General features: G+C 44.0%; 1 protein-coding gene across 6 annotated transcripts in view; it reads right to left on the reverse strand.

Moving 5' to 3' along the window:
* Window positions 1–21710, reverse strand: part of BMPER (BMP binding endothelial regulator) — a 246181-nt gene that overhangs the window by 165086 nt on the left and 59385 nt on the right. For all 6 annotated transcript variants that reach the window (XM_013990842.2, XM_013990843.2, XM_013990844.2 and 3 more), the window contains 3 exons: window positions 20366–20448; window positions 15684–15774; window positions 11498–11580 (listed from right to left, as the gene is read on the reverse strand). In XM_013990842.2, coding sequence (XP_013846296.1) covers window positions 11498–11580; window positions 15684–15774; window positions 20366–20448 — 257 coding nt within the window. The remainder of the gene's footprint in view (window positions 1–11497; window positions 11581–15683; window positions 15775–20365; window positions 20449–21710) is intronic.

Consider the following 21710-nt stretch of genomic DNA (forward strand, 5'->3'; position numbering starts at 1 on the left):
CCTCTTCCTCCCACCCCTTAAGAAGACGCGATCTTAGACGTGCCAACCCACGAGGCTGTGAGGGCTCCGAGCTCACCGCTCCCCACCACCCCATCCTCTTCACACGGCTCCTCTGAAGTCTCCTCACCTGTTTGATTAAATGTTAGGTTGGAGTCTCTCCCCCTCCAGATTTATCATAAATCCTTCCTGTCACCATAGTCATTCAAAGAAAAAAGTGACTATTAAATGTATTGCCTTCAAAAACAGAAATGAAGGCCCAGGTAGGAAGGTAGAAAGTTCTAGATCATATATCTCACTTTCGAGAACACGGACACTCAGGTCAGAAAGTGTAAGACTAGTCATTTAGTCAAAAGTTTACTATTTCCTACATGCAAGACACTGTACTCAAAGACGTGGGGGTACATCATGTCTGGCCACAAGAAATGGAAAATCTAAGACGTAGAAGGAGCAGAGGGAGGAAGGAACGGCAGTGAGAGCCCAGTGGAAGATCAGGCCTAGAAAGCAGAGGCATCCTTCTCACTGTGAGGCAAGACTGAAAGAGAAACCTGAGAAGACAGAGGTGGGGGAGGCTGCAGAGCCACAGGTAAGGGAAGAGTCCTCGTGGAAACTCAAAGAATAACTTCCCTTAAGTGTGGAAGCAGGTCTAGAAGGTCAATATCTCATGATGAAGGAGTTGGAGATGAGAAAAGGGGAGCTTAAAACAAAGCCTTGGACCAATTAAATTGGGGAGCTGACAATATTGACTCACTTCTCTCTTGGTTAATATATTTGGGTCAAGATGTGAGAAGCAGAGATTGGAAGAAGACACGGGATTTTAGCAAACTCTGCCATTATCCAGCATGCACTATACACACTAAGATCAAACTGCATGCACAGCATTTTTTTCAGTGTTGTTAAAAACACGCCTTCACATAAACAGTAGAAGATGACCATCCTTCCTACATATGTAGACTTCTCGAGAACTTTTAATGACTCAACAGAAAAATGAGAGGAAAAAAAACCCACCACAATTTACAGAAGAAACACATCTGACTAATAAAAATATGAAAGATGCTCAGTTTCAGAAGCCAAATGCTAATGAAAACAATTTCTCAAATGAAAAATAGTTTTGGTACAGGAAGAGATACACCTAGGTACTGCTGACTGGGGTGGAAATTAAGGCATCATATGAGGTATTTTAGCAACACACAGACACAGACACACACACACAACTTAAAATGCTTGTATCCTTGACCCACTAACTACACTTCTGTGAGTTTAGTCTAAGGAAACAATCAGAGAAACAAGGAAAGATTAATTTTCAAGGAAGTTTGTTACATTATAAAAGTGAAAACTGAAAATGTTAATTTTTAACATTAGAAAAAAATGAAATAAATCATGGTATGCTGAAATATTATGCACCTAATAAAAATTATTTTAATGACCTTTTTAATGAACTAGAGATATGTGTACAATATAATGGTCAATGAAAATAACAAGGATGCCAAAACCGCATACAGAACGTGATCCAATCTAGTTATATAACTATATGTAACTATGGAGAAAAAAAGTTGGAAGGAAATATATCAAATCATATCACCAGTGGTTTTTCTTGGAGTCGTACAATTACTTCTATTTTTCAATACATCTGGACTTTTTATAATATCGTATAGCTAACAGTTAGCATATATTATCATATAGTATTATCATGACCATCTTATGTTTGGCAGACAAAAATTGTTAAAGGATGGTTTGATTTGGGTTTATTTTTAATAAATACACCCAAGTCAACAGATTGCAATTGTCTAGAAAGAAAAAGTGAAACCCTCTTCATCTTTGAGCACTCCATACCTCATACACAGTATATAACATAGCAGATTCTTAATCACACTTAAATTAATAAATGACTGGCTGTCTAGAGAGACAAGTAGTGGATGAAAAGATGGAAGGAAGAATGCATGAATAGTCGGAAAGTTCTTCAGTCATTAATAAAATCGGTATTTTTCCTGGGACTTCTAGGAGATGAAAGGAGATCATCATGTGACAGATCTTAAAGAGAATACAAGGAAGAGGAAGAAGTCACAAGGAGTGATCTTTGCAAAGATACAGTGGGATGAGATTTAATCAACTAAGCTTGTTTTTCTACCAACTCTTGATATCCATTCCAAACTTCACTCTAATTTCTAAAGGCATCTGCTTCTTGGACAGACAGAAGAAAGCAACTGCTCAAAAGCAATCACATAACTGCCCCTTCATCCTACTAGGAGGATGAATTTACATTCACAGAACCACGGAAACTCGTGTCTAGGTGACTCCAATTCCTCCATACAAGCTCCAGTGAGGGCCATCCACAGCTGACGCTTCCATTTCGGCAGCGACTATGACAGGGAATACATGGGCCCCATCACAGATAAACATTTATTTCTATCCATCTCTGGAGGCAGAGGCACTGAGCATGGCTCTGTCCCAGCAACTCTCCTATGTTCTTTGTGTATTCCTAATTTCTTGCCGAAGAGAGGCACTATAGATCATAGTGTCTCCATCTGAAGCCGATGGGAGGGTAACAGATCTGCAGTCTTCATTCACTCTGCATCACTGTGACATACACTCAGGCTGAACGCCCAGGGCTGAAATCTGGCCTGACTTTAAACTTGCTGAAACTTGTAGACTTCAGAGAAAAGAAGTATAATTCACAGTTTTATTGTGTTAATATCTCTTGCACCAAAACCGGGGTTCTTTGCAGAGGCTCACACCACCATTATTTCTCCCTTGAAATATCTGGTTGTTTTTCATCCCATCAATTCAAATGGCATTACCCACTTTCAAATGTCTACAAACAACCATACATAGCACCTCAAAATGACACTGGTTTGTGTAGGGATAGAAATGACATGTTACTTTATAATCAGGTAGTTTAGGATATCAATTCTTACTAACTTTTTGACCTTAGGCAAGCTATTAAACTTCTCCAATCTCATTTTCTTCATCAAAAACATGAAGCTAAGGCCCCCCAGGCTGCAAGACAGTTTTGAAAATTAACATTAAAGCACCATATGTACTTGGCACAGAGTATTCACTCAGTAAAAGTAGCTATTAATAATAACAGTATTTACTGATAACAGTAATTCCTCTACAAATAAATCATTTGCTGATCGCTTTTCAAACCGTGTGTTTCCCTATAAATGCTCAAATGTCATTCAAGAAATTTCCTTTCCAACTCTTTTCCCTATCAGGCTCATTTTTTCAGACGGTGGCTCCCTACATAGAAAAATAACTAGGCAGGATGCTTCAACTATAAATTACATAAAGAAATAAGCATAAGGAACATTAGAAACCACACAAAAAACAAAGATATATGTGGAGATTAAAGTTCAGGTTTTGGCCTGAAAATATACAAGGCAGGGCTGAAATGGGGTTTAAAATAAACAACAGTTATTCCCAATCTTTTTAACATCAAAAAGATTATGCCTCCTGTTGATTTCAGGAACTTAGCAGAAGTACTCAACTAGTAACACAGAATACTGGGCTCATAAACTCTTTAGGATAAGCCTTGAAGCTCTGACCTCATCGTTTCTACCAATTCTAAACTAGTGTATCATGAAAACTGACCAATGCACATCAAATCTCCACATTGAAAAATTCACCTTCATCCAGACTCCACCCCAAACCTCATAAACATGCCGCCTTTGTCGTCGTCTTTCTACTGCCTTATTTCAAGGCTCTGTTGAGGTAATCACTGATAACCATGGTGAGCAATAAACCCAACCGTGCCTCATACCCAGGTCACGTTGGGGGTATTTTCAAGAAGTAAGAATTCAACACCCCTCTAACAATAGCTGTACATTTATGGAGTCAACCTAAAGAGAATGGCATTACAATAGATCTTCTAATAGAAGCTTAGTTGACAGAAAAAAATCACAACTGTTCAGATTCATTTTAACATAAAATCCCAAGACTCAGGACCTCATGGTCCAGCCAAAAATAAGCAGAGCACCAGCCACTTTTCTAAGCAAGTTGGAGGTCCCTCCTAGTGTCCAAGTGCTATCCAGCCCTTAAAGAAACGCCTTTTTTCTCCCCAACTGACTATTCAAAACAAAACTTTTTTGTCTTCAGGATGATGGTACATCCACGATGCAAAATGGAATACTGCAGAAATTATATTATTTCAGACAAGTTTTGAAAACTAAGGGTTTTTGGCCCACACTGCATAGACAAACTGCCCACATTGATCTAATTCACTGGATAATTGCTCAATTCTCCAATTTATTGCCTGGTTGTGGCCAAATTTCTCCCCACGGACAGGGAAGACATAATGACAGCCTACCACTAAAATCTGCCAAATTGAACATATGACCAAAAGCAAGGCAGAGGCCATGTGAGAGGGTTCAGGCACTGAGGGTCCCAAGTTCCCATGTCAAAGGAGCAGCGGTGTGGTCAGGAATATGTAACCTGGACTGTCAAGCCACCATGTGACCACAGGAGTGATGAGATGTCCCACTGTGTCCTATTACAGGGAAGCACATACAGTCTGAAGCTGGATACACAGGAGTAGGGAGAGGTTGGACACGTCTCCCAGTATTTCAGGGCCAAGTCAACTCTGAGGATGGAGAATCAGGCTCCCTTATCAAAGCTCTGCCACAGCGAGTGGCCCCATCATTGGCAAGTGCTTCCTGCCACTGCGTCTTCCTGCTGCCATGAGCAGTGGGAATCTGTGGGGCTTAGACAACACTTTTTTCCCTTCTCTTTTCTTTTTTCAGGGCCATACCCACAGCACACAGAAGTTCCCAGGCTAAGGGTCGAATCTGAGCTACAGATGCCAACCTACACCAAAGCCACAGCAACGCCAGATCCTTAACCCACTGAGCAAGGCCAGGGATTGAACCCACATCTTCATGGATACTAGCCGGGTTTGTTACCACTGAGCCACAATGGGAACTCCCAGACACTTTTCAAACAAGACGTCCTCAGGGAAGTCATCCACATTCCTTATGAAGCAATTTATAATAAGTACTACAGCAGTGGAACATAAATCCATCTCCCTTTCTCAACTGGAAAAGACGAAACATGCACGGGGAGATAAAGCAGCAGAGGGGAGAGAGAGGCGGGGGGGAAGAAAGAGAAAGCAAAGTCGGAATCCATTCCTTCACGAATTCAGCAATTATTATGAATACCTATTATGTAGCAAGCTCTGAAGATACCAAAGTTACCATTTTACCCTCATGGAGTTAAACAAGAGCATCACAAACAAAAGTACCTAACTACAAATCATTTTAAATGTTTAGGAAGGGCAGCATGGGTTGCTCTTAAGGGTTTAGCAGTAGGATCAGACCTGGTCTTGGGAGCTAGAACAAGCTTCCAGAAAGGAGGAATGTTTGGGCTGCTAAAAGCAGGACAAATGGGTGTTAACTAGGGGTAGGACACCATACAATGGAGAAAAAAAGGAGAGAAGAAAGAAAACACAGCCCAGGCAGAGGCCATGAAATAGTAGATCAGTACCCCTCAAACTCTGTTTGGCAAATGAATCCTCTGGGAATCTTTCTTTTTTTTTTTTCTTCCTTTTTGTCTTTTTAGGGCCGCACTCACAGCATATGGAGGTTCCCAGGCCAGGGGTCAAGTCAGAGTTCCAGGTCCCAGCCTACACCACAGCCACAGCCACAGCAACTCGGAATCTCAGCCACGTCTGCAACCTACACCACAGCTCACGGCAACATCGGATCCTTAACCCACTGAGTGAGGCCAGGGATGGAACCCGAATCCTCATGGATACAAGTCGGGCTCATTAATCACTGAGCCATGATGGGAACTCCCCTCTGGGAATCTTCCTACACTGTAGATTTCAATTCTGGGTCCAAGGTAGGGCCCAAGCTTCTGCATTTCCAACAAGCTCTCGAGTGAGGCCAACACTGCAGATCAGGTGCAGGCTTTATACAGCGAGGATCCAGAGGATCTGCCTAGAGGCCAGAGCAGAGCAAAGGAGGGAGGATAGAGGGTGAGGCCAGAGAGCTTGGCAGGGGCTGGACCACGTAATCGGGTCTAAGAGGAATGGGAACCAAGAAGATGGCCATGGCCTTTGTTCTCTCCAAGTAGCCTTGCTAGGAGTTTCACTCTCCCTAGGAGACGGCACTTTGCAGTATCTAAAGTAAAAGTGAGAGCAAAGGTGTTTATGGACTTCAGGGCTTCTAAGAGCCAATAAAGTACAGCTCCTTCCTCACAGACAGCCCATTAACAACCCCTGTTTATTAGTCAAAATCCTCAGAACTTAATACGCCTTTGTCAGCAAAAGTAATTGATCTTGGCCAGTTCATCTGGCTGGTTTTGAAGACTGAGGACTTGCCACTCATTTAAGAGTGGACCTCCCTGCCGTCGGTAAGCAACTTCCAAGAATGCTGAGCCCATAGGATTCTTAAAATAGTTTGGTGAACGAGCACACAAACACTGCTTGTTGGCACTTTGGTCTTTAGCTGTACAAGCCTGAAGACGTCCGGTTTTTCAGAAAAAACGGCCACCAGCCAGTTGCCTGAACATTTGACTGAACAGAGGCAGAGAGAACTGTTTGCTGCTCAGTTAGGCAGGTCATTAAAAACTCAAGTGAAACGAGGGAGCATGAGCCACATGCTTTTAACCAATGCTCGACATACTTTATAAACTATTCTTTGCTTCCACCTTAGGAGAGAATCATCTTTTTTTAAAAAAATGAACATAAGACTCATCTGCACAGAACACAAGCCGTGAGGAATGCACTCTGCTATGACTCAGACAACCCTACACAACAGCTGAAGAAACTCAAGCTCCCCTTAACAGTGCCCGCTCTCCGGAGAGGTCATTCTCCTGGCTCTGTCACTGATGCAGTGTGTAAGTGGGGAAGATACAATTTCACAAGTAAGGCAACACATTCTCTAGGTGAACCATGATGCTATTCACACCTGCAAATGGGAGGTGCTCTGCTTCTGGAATGGGTAAGAGTGAGCAGCTGTGAAATCCTCTCCAGAGAGCTTCAAAGGTTAGCCTGTTCTCAGCTGTCTGGAATGCCGTATATACTGTCCTGACCTACATCAAGGATGTAAAGTCATGTGTAAGGCATTGGTTCCATCACCCAAGGAATGCCTCTCCATCAGATGAAGTGTCTTTCTGGTGGGCTGCCTCTGTCACCACATCCCAAAAACATGGTAGACAGATTTTTCACAAATTTGGAGAATGTAACTCAGGGGGCTGGATGTAAAATACAAGTCACACGGCAGATACCACATTTACTTGAGAACAGGAGACCCCGCAAGGAGCTGGCAATTCATCCATCAGTGACGGGTCATATCCACCAGAGATGCTTTACACAGCATGACCCCTTAGAGGTGCTCTCAGGCTAACAGTACCTGAGATCTCTCTCTAACAACAGCCATTCTCCCAGGCAAGAAGGAGCTGGCCACCTTGGCAGGGCACAACTGCCATAGTTCAGGAAGAAAGCGATTACCACATTTTAGCGGACTCCCACTTTCACAGAAGAGAAAGAAGATAAGTGCAAGTATCACTGAGCACCTGCAGCGTTAAGCAGGAGGTGAGCAGGATAAACGTGTGAAGATGTGCCTCCCTCCCTGATGGAGTACACGGAATAATCCAAGAACTGCCACAAAGGGGCAAATGCTCACCTGGAAGTGCATGTGCGTGAGCGGGTGTGCATGTGTGTTGTGTGTGCATGTGCGCAAGCGGGTGTGCGTGTGAGGAAGGAGGGAGGTAAAGACGGCAGGAGCCCTGAGCCTCAGAAACACAAATGAGAAAACGGCTGCTGCTTCTGCCTGGAACAACAGAGAGGTCAGGGAGCTGCCGTGCATGGTGATAACCCATCTGAAAGGCCAAGCACCCACCAGGTGAAGAAGGAAAGGAAGGAATACCAGACAGGGGTGGCAGCAGGAGCAAAGGCCTGGAAGCATGAGAAAGCTATGGGCTTAGGGAAAAGCTAGTGATCCAGGGTTCCCGAGATGTGCGTATGATACACACAGGTGTATGCGCACGTACCCACATACACACGATTCAGAGAAATAACAAGATCGATGTCTGTGTGCATCTGTACATCCTACGTGGACCTCTACATCTGTGTATTGCTGCGGCCGACTGTTGCTATACCACCTCCTCTCACCCTCACACTGAGTGCACACGCCAGACCTCCAACTGCCTACATCAGTATTTCTTCCTCTTGCCATTTGCCACTTTGCCTGAGTGGCAGGCTCAAAATGGTACCCATTAGAGTTTCTGTTGTGGCTCACTGGGTTAAGGCCCTGACATTGTCTCAGGGAAAATGCAGGTTCAGTTCTGGCTTCACTCAGTGTGTTAAGGATCTGGCGTTTCAAGCTGTGGTGTAAGCCTGCAACTGTGGCTCTGATTTGATCCGTAGCCCAGGAACTTCCATGTGCCACAGGTATGGGCTTTAAAAACAATAAAGGAAAAAATCGTACCCAATCAAAGTGTAAACAGAGCTCATGCGTTCTCACCCCTAAGGCGGGAAATTCTGCAGCATGACTCTTACTCTGGCTCCCAGAGTTTGCCCGGCACGAATGAGCTCTGGCAGGCACAGTGATACTGGCCTGGTGGCACATCCTCAGCCCCAGCTGCCTCCCCATCTCCTCTCATCTCCACCCTCCTCTGCCAGAGTTTCTCCATCTCCCACAGAGACGACTTACACGCAGCACTTGCTTCTGGAGGATTCCAAACTTAGACATGTAAATACGTGTTTGTATTTATATTTATAAGCATATTTATATAGATGTGTATCTGTGTGTGAATAGGCATATCCATAGATATAGACATCTATGCATGCAAATATATGAGCACAAAAATATCACATACACGCCCAAATGCAGCAGTGCGTTCCCATCTCTCTCTCTATAGTACTACTGTTTTCCTTTCTACCAAAGCGCAGCAAGTAACCATACGCAGTCGTTTGTTTGTTTGTTTTAAATGGGGGAACCTACAGTCTATGCCCCTCCCTGTAACCTCCTCAGCGGAGCACCAGGCCCTGCCTTGGTCCTGTCCGAAGCCCTTGTCCAACTCCCCGCATTCCGCGACAAAGCGTCCCAGCCCAGGGCCAGGCAGCACCTTCATGGTCTGGGCCTCACGGGTCCAGGGCCAGGTCATGTTTGCAATACTGCCTTCTAAAGCAAACATCTGCCCGGACGTCGCTCTCAAGACAGGGCCATTTGCTGCCAAGACGTTATCATTTGGGGGGTGGGAGGGGGGAACTACATCAAACGATAACAAAGTGAAAGTATATTAAACGCCAATTTCTTTTAATAACAAGCTGCAAAAAAGAAAGCTTATACTTCAAGGTTTTGTATTCCCAAAAGAAAAACTGCTCTTATGACCCTTCCAATACCCAAGCTGACTCACAAGTGTCCTGTCCCCAAGCAAGAGCTCCACTGTCCCTTCTACAAATCGTATTAATTCCAGACTGAAACTAGCGACAGAGTCAAAGCCAATAGCTGCCCCTTACAGGCTGAGGGCCGAACATGGAGAACTAGGAAGAATATAGGATGAGGAATAAGGAATGTAGGAAATTAGAATATAGGGATATACAAAATGGTGTAGAATATAGGTCTGGAGGAATTCACGAAGGAGGAAAGTTGGGCAAGCAACCACATCTTTGAATTTTCCTTCTTTCAACAGAAAATGAAAGCAAAGACTTCCAGGGTCTGAACTTGGTCTTCTGCTGTGTTTTCTTCAGCATGCATTGTGTTTTAAATAAAGAAAGAAAGAAAATCTGAACGCCTTTTGAGTATGGGACCCCTGTACATACAACCTCGAAACTCTTTTCCCATTCCCAGCCCTGGATAACTTTACGTGACTGTCAGTGGCAAAACTGTAGGAACCTTCCATCCTCCTCGCCACCTTCTAAATTTCCTCCCCAAGGAGGCTCTGCTGCCTAACCTTGGCACATCTTTTTGGAAACAACAGTTCATTCAGGAGCAGGTTTAAAGTTTCTTACTGAAATGTACCTTGTTTTTCTTCAACTTACCCAAAAGAATGAGATCAAAATAATTGAAAAATTATCAGAAAACCTTATAGCTACCAACACAGAAGAAATAAAATTGAGAAATGGGCAGTATTTTGTGGCAAATAGAAATTGTTTCCATTAAAAAAAAAACATAAAACTATTTAGCCATAATTAGCAAAAAAGGAAAAACATAGAAGTTGTGTCTGAATATGCAAAACTCATGTTCATCTTCATCAGCAAATTCGTTTTGTGTTTTCATATATTATTAAAATAGGATGTATATGCTATACCTTATATTACATATTTATATTTACATATATAAGGTATATAACCATATATTACATATTTATATTTACATGTATATTTATATCTGCATCTGCATCTATCTATAAATAGATACAGATATAAATATCTTCTCTCTCTCCCTCCTCTTTCTTTCCTCCTTCTGCCTGCAAAAACCATCACCTTGGTCAAGTTTACTTTAGTCTGGACTCTCCAGGTCATGTGTGCTATGAGAAGGGGGAACTATTTTGGAACAAACATGTAGAGAAATGGCAAATATTATGATTTATGATGATCCACATATGATTCTGCTTTTGTGAATTAGGATGCTGAAGTTCCCCGTGTATTTTTTTTTTTTTTTTTTACTATTCTGAGATGAACACTGTATGTTCTTTATTACAAAAAGATTAAAAGCTTTAAAAATATATGGTTGCACTAAGTCCCTACTGTAAATAACTCGGAGCAGCTGGTTAAGACACGATTCCCCATCACTGCCGTTACCACCATCACCACCAATGATTTTATTCCAAATTTAAAATACATTAATACAAAAAAATCCCTTTTTATATTATAGGTCAGGTTCCTTTTTTCATTCCTAAGCACTCGGAAGATAACCTTAGTATATGAATTACAAATCAACAATGCTTAGAAAGGCAAGTCTATGGCTTCTGGCTTTGTCTCACTAATCCCTTCTCCGTCCTGAACCCTCAGTTTAGGGGCCGTTTCCTCCTGTCTATTCCCCTCAATGTAACTGGCCAATCCTGAGATCAGCTTCTCTCTGGAGAAGCTGCATTTATCCCCATCTGCTTCCCATTTGACAACACTACAGAACTCAACAGCTGCCTGAGCAAGAAGCTTCGCTGGTCCAAAGAGCAGAGCACCCACGTCTTCCCAAAGAAGAAGGAAGGCGGAGGGAATCGGCCTCTCTCCCTCACTTTTTAGACCAGTGGTTCTCAATCGGGGTGATCATCTTCTCCAGGACACATGTGGCAAGGTCTGCAGCGGGGTGAGTGCTTCTAAAATCCAATGGGTAGAGGCCAGGGATGCTGCTCAACATCCTATGCCAGCTGCCCCCAGCCCAGAATGTAAATGCTGCCAAGGCTGAGAAATCCGCCTTGGAGTGACGAGCTTCTCTCTTGGTTCCACATCAGGACGGAGAGGAGGAGAGACTGAAAAGAGGGTTAGGGCTGCTCTTGGTGAGCCCCAGCCTCAATTAACCAGAAGGAACGTCCTTGGAACATCCAGGGCAGTACTTACGACACAGGAACACTTGGTACATTTGTCTCCTTCTGGCTGAAATTCCTCCCCTTCTCGGTACTGCACCCCCTCAAACACACAGCCTGGAAAGCAAAGCAGAGTTCTGAATTAAGGCAGCAGCCTTGATTCAGCTTGACGCCATCCCTCTATCCCCTGCACATCCATCTCCCACCTCCACCCCACCTAGAAGAGTGTCCTCTTCAACGCGAGGACAAGACCGCTTCACAGTTAAAAACAAAACAAACAAAGCTATAGAGTGCAAAAGACTGCCCAGGAACCTGAAGATGCTAGAAAGCAAATGAAACATTAGAAGGTCAGCCCGAGCAGAAGCAGTGCAGGGTTCTGAGCCCTGCAGGGTCTGAGGCACTGGCCTGGACCACCAGACCACAGATATGGAACCAAAGCCCAGAGGGGCCAGAAGACACAAAAAGAAGGTCAAGCAAGAGAAGTCAAGGGTGAGCTAAGGAGCAAATGACACTAAGAACGGCCACTTGGAGAGTACCAGGCAGTGCCCGGCCTCCACCAGACCCTTCACTGCACCCCGATCTCACTCCATCTTCAGTGGGCCTCCAAAGTACAGACTCTTAGTACTGGCCCCACAGAGGAGGAAAATGCAGCCCAGAGAGAGGAGGAAACTCACCCAGCTGACAGGTAACAGAGCTGGGATGTGAACTCAGCTCCAACCCCACCAGCCACACCACACAGAGGGTCAGGCACAGAGACAAGAAAGGACAAAGACAAGGCAGGAGGTGCCACACAGGGTTTCCGTCCCATCCTATGTGCTGTTAAAGGGGCTTCGATGCCCCCACCACATTTGGCTGAAGTAGGACCCAAAGCTCAGGAGGTGTCTCTAATCAGAAAGATGGCCAGGTCATTGCCATGTTCTTAAGTGAACTCACGGGTGGCAGGAAGCACAGACTGGCCAGCAACCCCATGTCACACGGGCCAAGAGAAAACTGTCAGCTAATGAAAAAGCCACCTTTCTCGGGACTGTCCTCACGAGGTGCTCTGCCAGACCAGCTTAGGACCCTTTCCACATAGTAGACACTGCAGGAGGCAAAGAGGGCTCCTGCAAAAGACTGACTCACACCACTAAGAGCAGGTGTTCAAGGCGTGTCAGCCGAGGTCATCAACAGAACCCACCAAACTCTCAGAGCAACTGGTTCCTGGCAAAGGGAACATTTGAACACAGGGGTATTGTCCATAATCACCTGATCTATTCATTTTAAAGCTATATAGGGAGCCCTTTGTTCAACTAAAAGACACAAAGACAAAGGCTACTGACGCTGAATAGCTGAGTGAACTGTGGCTTTAAGGTCTTTCTGATGCCTACAACCAGAGCTAGCCGTCAGCCAGCGTCTGCTATTCCCTTTGATGCAGGGAGAACTGACAAGCTTGGGACTTTCCCAGTGGCTGCATCTCAGCAGAGTTAACAATGGCAGGTATCTGGTCATCTCTTTTCAAAGGACACGTCCAACAAGGATGTTCAACACTTTCATATATGTTTGCACCCCTGATTCTGTCAGGAGAACTGCAGACAGGTTAACCACAACAACCTACATCTGACAATTCAGATGGAAATCTTAAGTGAAAATCGCATGCAAACTGTTCCCATGACACCCCAACCTCCTTGAGAAAAGAGTCCAACAGAAAGGAAAGAGCAGACAACCAAAAATGCCCTGAAATCTGTTTCAGGAAGAAAAGGACCACAAGCTGTATGTGTTCTCAGTATGCGGAATACCATTCCATGATCAATGACAGATGCCAGTCCTGAATTACCAAGGAGAATACCCCAGGGCTGCCCTTGACTATCCCCATCTAGCTAGACTTGGCTGAGGACTCCCTCCTAAAACAAAGAATAATGCATTCTGGATGAATAACGGCTCTTCTGAGTACTTTTTTTTCTTTTTAGGGCTATACCTGGGGCATATGGAAGTTCCAGGGCTCGGGGGTGGAATTGGAGCCACGGCAATGCAGGATCCGAGCCACATCTGCAAGCTGCAGCGTAGGTTGGACCCTTAACCCACTAAGTGAGGCCAAGAATCAAACCCGCATCCTCATGGACACAGAGTCGGATTCTTAACCCACTGAGCCACAACGGTAACTCCTCTTCTGACTCTTCTGATTTGCATCCCCAAGGATGGCCTTTGAAATTGAGAGAGCGTAAAGGTGATTTTTGAGATCCCATAACCAAGGGCGCAGTGCCTGCCCAGGTATCAGGGGGGCTACTGTGTGGCACCGGCAAGCTCACTACCTGCCCCCCAGGGCATCTGGACCCAAGTAGAGCAATGATCATGGTGTAAGAGCAGGGGGAGGCAGTGCTGAATGGTGGCCAAGAAAGAGAATGGGCTGGACCCCAAGCCAACCTTTGGCCCTCCCTCATTCATGGGCCTTGGGCAGGTACTGAGTCAGATTTCTTCCTGTGTGAACTACGAATCGTACCTCATCCCTCACCATCTAGTGAGGACTTAGCATACAATTTTGTACAATCATGGAGCTCAGCCTTTCCTTCCTGGGAACTCAACCAAAAAACAAAGTGAAAGAAGCAATTGCTCAAATATGATAACTTCAACTGCTGAAATAAATGTACTCTGCAGTTTGTATATGCACACTTTCAAAGGCCGTCTAAAAAATATGACTATCTCGTAAGTGAGAAGGAATGTTATACATGCAGAGTTGATTCTGTATCAATAAAGCAACAGTCGACTCAACACAACTGAATTCGTATCTAAGAGCTACAATAACTTTTAAATCTACATGGTGTATAAAATTTGCTCTGTTATCAATCTGAAGCTTGGCTGTGTATAGAAATTATCTGGGAGGCCTGAGTCTCCCCCTCAGAGATTCTGATGGAATTGGTCTGGGATGCAGCCTGGACATCAAGATTTATTTTTTAAAACTGATTTTCATGTGCAGCCTAGAGAATTCCTGAGCTCACTTAACAAAGATCTCTCAGGCATTTGAGAGGATGGTTACATGATGCAAAGCATTCAACGCATTCAGAGGAAAAATGTGCTCAAGCAGACTCTGTTTGATAGATACGAAATAACTGAATTATGGAAAGAATTTTTTTTTTTTTTTTACTTTCCACACGGTTCTGGCTTTCACATAAGCTTATCCAATAATATAAGCTTCACAGAAATTCCAGTGTGTAAAGGAAGTCTGGCTCAATAAAGAGTGTCCAGGGAACTCAGGGAGGTTAGAATTAGTGGAGAGGGGTGTCCTCATGTCCTCACTGTCATCCGAAGATGAGAGAAGACCGGACTCTGGAAGGGACCCCGGTCTACGAGCACTGCAGGCCGCGTGTGGGGGGAATAGCTGGGGCTGGGGGTGGAGGGAGAAGGGGCGCATCTTCACAGAGCAGCTCGGGCCGTACCTTAGCTGCTTCCCGGGAAGGTTCGCAGAACAGAAGGCCCTTTGGAGATTAACTTCAAAAGCAAAGAGAAGTAGTTGTGAGTATCGCCTCCAGTGAGGAAAAGCACTCAGGGTAAAACCCAAAATGCAGAACATCTGTCGAAGAGTATGGGCCAGGGGCTTAAAGGATCAGAAAAAAATCTCTCACCTCAAAATCCCTGGGCTCGTACCTAAGGGCAAGAGAAGATGCAGGAGGCCTTTGTAATCCTGTTCAGAAAAGTCAGAGGAAACACTCCAGCCACTGGAAAGATCCCTTTGCTGTCAGCGAGGCCGTGGGCCCCTCTAAAAAGGCGGCGGGTGCTACTCGCTGCACCACGCGGAAAACTGAGACTAGCAAAGCCCTCAGCAAAATCCACTTAGGGACACAGCTCTCAGGGTTCAGAAAACATCTGGTCGCCTCATCACCAAGCTCTGGCCAAGGTTTTGCAGTATAAAGCAGTAAAAGACATTTCTGGAAGCGAGGGAAAGCCACGGCCTCTCCTTCCAAAATAAGCATTACCTGTGGCCCTATGGAGTGGAAAGAAGGCCTCCGGAGCCCGGAGCAACCACCTGCCAAGACCTACAGCGCATTGCAGTCACCCCGGGCACACTGGAGGCCACCGGACATTTCTGTGCAAATGAGTTTGCTGTCTAAACGGATTAGGTACACAGATGGAAAGTGAGAAAAATTTCAGCCCGAGTGGGAAACGCAGGCCCCCTTGAGAGAACGCAGGGATTTCAACAGTGCTGTACTGTACGGGGAGCCCCGCCCTCCCCTTCCTGAGAACATTACCTGGACAGGTGGGGCAGCACGTCCCCAGGTGCTTGGAAGGGTTTTTGCAATGAACAACACATCGCACCGCAGACTCCGTGACAACGCCTTCCTGAAAAACAGGAGAACGCCACAAGCTGAGTCAGGCCAGAATTCCCGCTGAGGACTTCTTCACTTTTGGAAAGTAAACAAGGCAGTGGGAGAAGAATTGGGACACAAAAGGTGCAAAAGAGCCTGGGTGCCACATCCAGAGAGAGGTGGCACCGATGAGGTCTGAGAGCCCCAGCCCACCCCATCTCGGTGCGAATCCTGTCATTGGCTCTCTCCCCTGTCCTAGCTCTTTCTCTTTGACTCTACTTTCTTTCTTTCTTTAAATTCTGGTATTTTAGACCTCCTTGCTGTCAGTTAGGAGCTGACAGAGTCTAGCTGTTCGTTCACAATTGTTTTCAGTTTTCAACGCTTGCTGCATTTTCTGTAATTGTCACTACACTTGAAGCCATTAATTATGAGGCACCAAGTACAAACATAATCCCCCAGGCTGGCATCTGGAGACCTAAAGCCTCATCACCCTTCCAGGAATCATTAGACACCAGCTATGCCATCTTAGCAACTTTGCTGGGCCTCACACAGAACCTGGCTCTCAGGCATCAAATGAAGAGATTAGATGAAGCCATTTTAACATCCATATTATGTTGCATCAAAAGAGAAACTTTCAGTCTTAATAACGAAATCAAGAGACTCATTTACAAACTGATTTTGGGACTCTAGTATTTTGATGTCGATCACAACCTTCTCTTTTTTTTTTTTTTTTTTTTTTTTTTTGTCTTTTTGTCTTTTCTAGGGCCACACCTGCAGCACGTGGACATTCCCAGGCTAAGGGTCCAATCGGAGCTATAGCAGCCGGCCTACAGCAGGGCCACAGCAATGCCAGATTCGAGCCTCATCTGTGACCTACACCACAGCTTACAGCAACGCTGGATCCTTAACCCACTGAGCGAGGCCAGGGATCGAACCCGCAACCTCATGATTCCTAGTCGGATTCGTTAACTACTGAGCCACGACGGGAACTCCTCGATCACAACATTTTTAAATTAATTTTCAGAGTTGGTCTTTGAAGGCTTTTCTCTATATTCTTTACCCATTTTATAAGATAGATGTGTGTGTTTAATTTCGTTTTGAGGGGAGTGGTAAGGAAAGCTAAAAAACTATGTAACAATTTGACAACCAGAAAATTTTTTCATTGTGGCTGCTACCATATCATCTTATTTTAACAAAGGTTATATCCTAAATGTCTTCATATCTGTCAGAACTGAGGCTTCCACTACCACGGGAATTTATTGCGGCCTACATAACATTTGGGAAAGAATAAAATGCCAAAATATTGGCAATATACAACATCAAAAAAGGAATGGGACTTTAGTTATATAACTGAAGAAATGCTAAAAGCTATGGCCTAGGATCAATTTCCCTTCAGTATCTGCAATCCAGATGGAGGAATCATGTTAGTTCCCAGTGTGAATTTCCTGTCTGTGATCTTTAGAGTTTCCTCTCCCAGTAAGACCCTAAAAGTGGAAAATAAAGGTAAATTTTCCCTCAGAATGCCTCTGGTAGGAAGATAGAAGAAATAAGCTAGAACTCAAGCCCAGTGGAAATAAACCAGATCATCAGACTAGCTGTTACCAGTCTGGTACCTAGTTGTACCCAGTACATACAGGCTCCACCAGAAGTGTTTTATTATTTTTTTTTATTTAAAGAAAAAATTTGGAGTTCCCGTCGTGGCGCAGTGGTTAACGAATCCGACTAGGAACCGTGAGGTTGCGGGTTCGGTCCCTGCCCCTGCTCAGTGGGTTAACGATCCGGCGTTGCCGTGAGCTGTGGTGTAGGTTGCAGACATGGCTCGGATCCCGCGTTGCTGTGGCTCTGGCGTAGGCCGGTGGCTACAGCTCCGATTCGACCCCTAGCCTGGGAACCTCCATATGCCGCGGGAGCGGCCCAAAGAAATAGCAAAAAGACAAAAAAAAAAAAAAAAAAAAAAAAAAAAAATTTTTTGGCTGCACCTGTCACATGCAGAAGTTTCCCGGCCAGGAATCAAACCCTTACCATAGCATTGACCCAAGCCACAGAAATGACAACATGGGACCCTTAACCCACCGTGCCATAGGGGAACTCCCAGAAGTGGTGTTTTCTTTTTTTTAATTTTTTAGAATTTATTCATTTTTTTGGCTTTTGTCTTTTTAGGGCTGCACCTGCAGCACATGGATGTTCCCAGGCTAGGGGTCCAATCGGAGCTATAGCTGCCGGCCTACACCAGGGCCACACCGATGCCAGATCCGAGCCTCCTCTTCAACCTACACCACAGCTCATGGCAACGCCAGATCCTTAACCCACTGAGCGAGGCCAGAGATCGAACCCGCAACCTCATGGTTCCTAGTCGGATTCGTTTCTGCTGCGCCACGATGGGACCTCCCAAAAGCATTTTAAATGACAGTGTTGTTTATTCTTACACTACTCCCTGAGGCTGTACTAACCTCATTTTATGAGGGATGAAAATGCGGTCTGGAGAGGTTAAGTAACAAGTTCTGTGAGTGGCCAACACCCCATCTTGTTCGCTACATCTACCCTCTCTCTTGTTACTGATTCTGTGCCGCGAGAAGAGAAGGTCTGGGAGAGAAGGGCTGCGACTGTGTCATTCTGCAGAGGACTGAAGCGTCTGAAATGAAGATTTCCTTGACCGGTACCAGTAAATGGAGGTTTCCTGCATGTACAGATGAGGGCTTCTTCCATAAAGGAGGAAAATGAGCAGGAAACAGAAGATGCCAGCTGAGCAGAGGAGTAGCTTTTCATAACTACCTTAAGAGATTTGCTTTAAACTAGCAAAAAGCACTTTGGCCAAGTATTCTAAAAGGAGAAAAAAAATGAAAAGGCAAAGTTCATCCTTGGCAGCTAACGCCCCCTTTCTGTGCTCCATTCTACAATTCAGCCTTTCCTGACTCCCAGACTGCTGGTCTTTAAGATCTCACCCAATAATAACTGATATTCCTGCCTCACTCTCTGGATCCTGCTGAGCATCTAGTGACTAACAGTGATAGGCAATAGGAGTTTCAGGGTTCCCAGCTGATGATGGCTTAATGTATTATTCAGTCAACAGAAGATTCTCTCCCAGATAATAGTTTTCATTTCATTTCAACAAAAGCTTCATCCAAAGGCAGCAAAATTCACCACAGGTCCATGAAACTTGAGGATCTTCGAGACCTTTGACCATGATGTAAAAATGTTATACTAGACTCCAAAAGGCATGAAACGGTCTTGTTTAAAAGACAGTGTAGGAGTTCCTGCCATGATACAGTGGGTTAGGAATCTGACTGCAGTAGCTCAGGTGGCTGCAGAGGCAAGGTGCAGTGGGTTAAATGATCCAGCATTGCCACAACTGCAGCTCAGATTCACCCCCTGGCCTGGGAACTTGCATACGCTGTGGGGGCAGCCATTAGAAAGATAAATAAATAAAAGACAGCATAACCATGGCTTTCAGAGTGTCTCCATCAAGGACTGGAAGTTGCCTTGATCAAGAAGCAGAATGGGGATAGAGTGGTGCAAATCTGAGAATGAATGTGGGCTTTGGGTGCTATCATCATTTTGTTCCACACAGCTAACTGAATGTATAACCCAGAGTAAAAATTCAGCAAATATATATTGAGTCAATTAATCTATTATTCATATCTGTTCTACTTACTGTTTCGTTTCATACATAATTTAGATTACTACATAATTAAGCTGACTATTTAACTGAATAAATATCTGAAGATCTTACGTGTGATCATGCCCACTGTGGGCATATAAGAAGAACATGTTTATATAAAATTCAGATTTCAATACTTTAAATGTTAACATACTAGAAACAGGATCAGAGAGAAACAGGCATTATTATACTAACCTTTGTCTCTCCTTTAAATGCAAAAGCCTATCCTTGGACAGTGAAATAAGACTGGAGTAAAATGATTTAACAGCATCTTCTCTACAGAGGAAATTTCTCTAATTATGTCAAAATCAGATGAGCATTTTTTAAGAGAAAAGGAGTTAGCAATTTTAGATTCTTCGTTTCCCCTTTGGTTTATCTTGCTGTGTTTAAGACCTGTAATGATAAGCGCCACAAGGAAAACAGTGCTTTTTGCAGAACTCAACAAGCACTAGGCACAGTGGGCTCCTTGGCGCTGAACCGGTGGTTCTTAAATTTGTAGGGTGGAAATCATTGAGGTTACATTGTACTAATTGCTTTGATTTAATACAGTTTACAGATTGGCTCCAGTTCAAAATGTTTCTAAATGAAAAAAAAAGGAAAACATATATCCTCTAACAATACCTCTTTCTGCTAACAAGAATTCGTGTTTTGCAAAGCTGACTCACAGGAAGACATGAATTTTCCCCAAGGATACATGCATCTTCTCGGAGTTTTTCCAGGCACAGTTGAACAATGGTGAACAGTTCCTCTGTGTGTTTCTGGAAACAAGTCCTATGCAGTATCTATCCTGTACCTGTCTTGCTACAGTGAATGTTACAATGAATATGGACAAGGATTCAGTTGGTTTTTCATTTGTTTCCCTTTTTTTTTTTTCCTTTGGAGTTATGGTCTGTGTTGTCGGAAAGGGGTTTCTGAAGAGGACTTTATGGATTTCTTTTCACTGGAGCGTAAAACAGTTGGACTTTACCTGGCACTGGCGCAGGATACAGGGTTCAGTAGGACTCTGCCATTTGAAGGAGCTGTTATAGGTATTTCCCGCATAGGTACAACCTAGATGAAACACAGAAGCAGGAAGAAAGGCCAAGAATGAATGTGAGTTTCCTTTATCTTTGAAGCAAAAGAAGTTATGTCTTCTAAGCCAGAACCAGCGATCGAAGGAACGATCATGTTCCTTGGCTATTTTCCTCCAAACACAACTAAGACGTCTCAACATCCACTTGGCTTTCACTTAACATTAATTCTTTGACTACTGAAAAGATTAACCTCATGGACTATATTTTCAAGTGGAAAACCAGGGACTGATGACCTCCAAAAAGCATAAGCTCATGACTTTATTTATTCCCACTAAAGAATAGGAGGACCAGGGCTCAAAACACCACTGTGAAAGTGGAATTTACACACAACTACATGAACTCCAGACTGCTGAAGGTCAAGAGGGTGGTTTAAAACATGGTAAGAAATAAAAGGAAAAAATTAAAATAGAGGAAATATCTGCAAAATTCTATACCCATCTAAGATTCTCAACAAGCTACTATCTTCAATAGATGAAACCTCTGGAATCCTGTCTCCCAGCTCTTAGAGCTATGATTTCATGTTTCACTTTGATTGACTTTTAAGCACTGAACTAGATTAAGAAAATCTGAAACAAACAGTGTATGGATTATCCCATGTTCATTCCCTAACCAAAACAGAAGTCATACTTATTCATTGGCAAAAACAGAAGTCACAAAGCCCAGAGATCCCCCAAAAAGGAAACAAGCCAGCTGGTATAAGTCTCTATAGAAAGAGCCAAAGAAGTAATGGTACAAGGATCACAACCCATATCTTGATTGAGTTTGTCCAAATAACACCCTTTACCCTGTGAGTTACATGTTCAGGGAAGATTCCTCTGGCTATGCCTCCGGTCGCTGCATATTAGATTATTAGAAGTCCACCAGGCAAATGGAATTTACCAATTATAGCCCGACTACTTAGCCCAAAGAGCACAGAAGCAGGAACACACACAGGACGCAGAAAATAAAAGGGCCCGCCTCTCTGTATTTTGGGCAGGCCAATCAACCTCAATTCACAACAGTTTTTTCTTGTCCCAGATCCAAAGAGGAGCCTCACTTTCGTCCCTGAATTTTTTTAGGTACTGCTGTGGTTAAAAACAAACAAACAAACAAACACACAACCCTCAATAGGTACAAGCAGAATAATAAAGGACTTAAGAAAATTTCAATAGATGTTTTCATAAACTTGGAAGCGTGACCTGAACTCCCAGAGAATTATGAATGATTGAAAAGAGCTCAGTAACACTCTTCTCTCTAGTT

This window comes from Sus scrofa, chromosome 18 (assembly GCF_000003025.6).
Source record: "Sus scrofa isolate TJ Tabasco breed Duroc chromosome 18, Sscrofa11.1, whole genome shotgun sequence".
Taxonomy (NCBI): Eukaryota; Metazoa; Chordata; class Mammalia; order Artiodactyla; family Suidae; genus Sus; species Sus scrofa.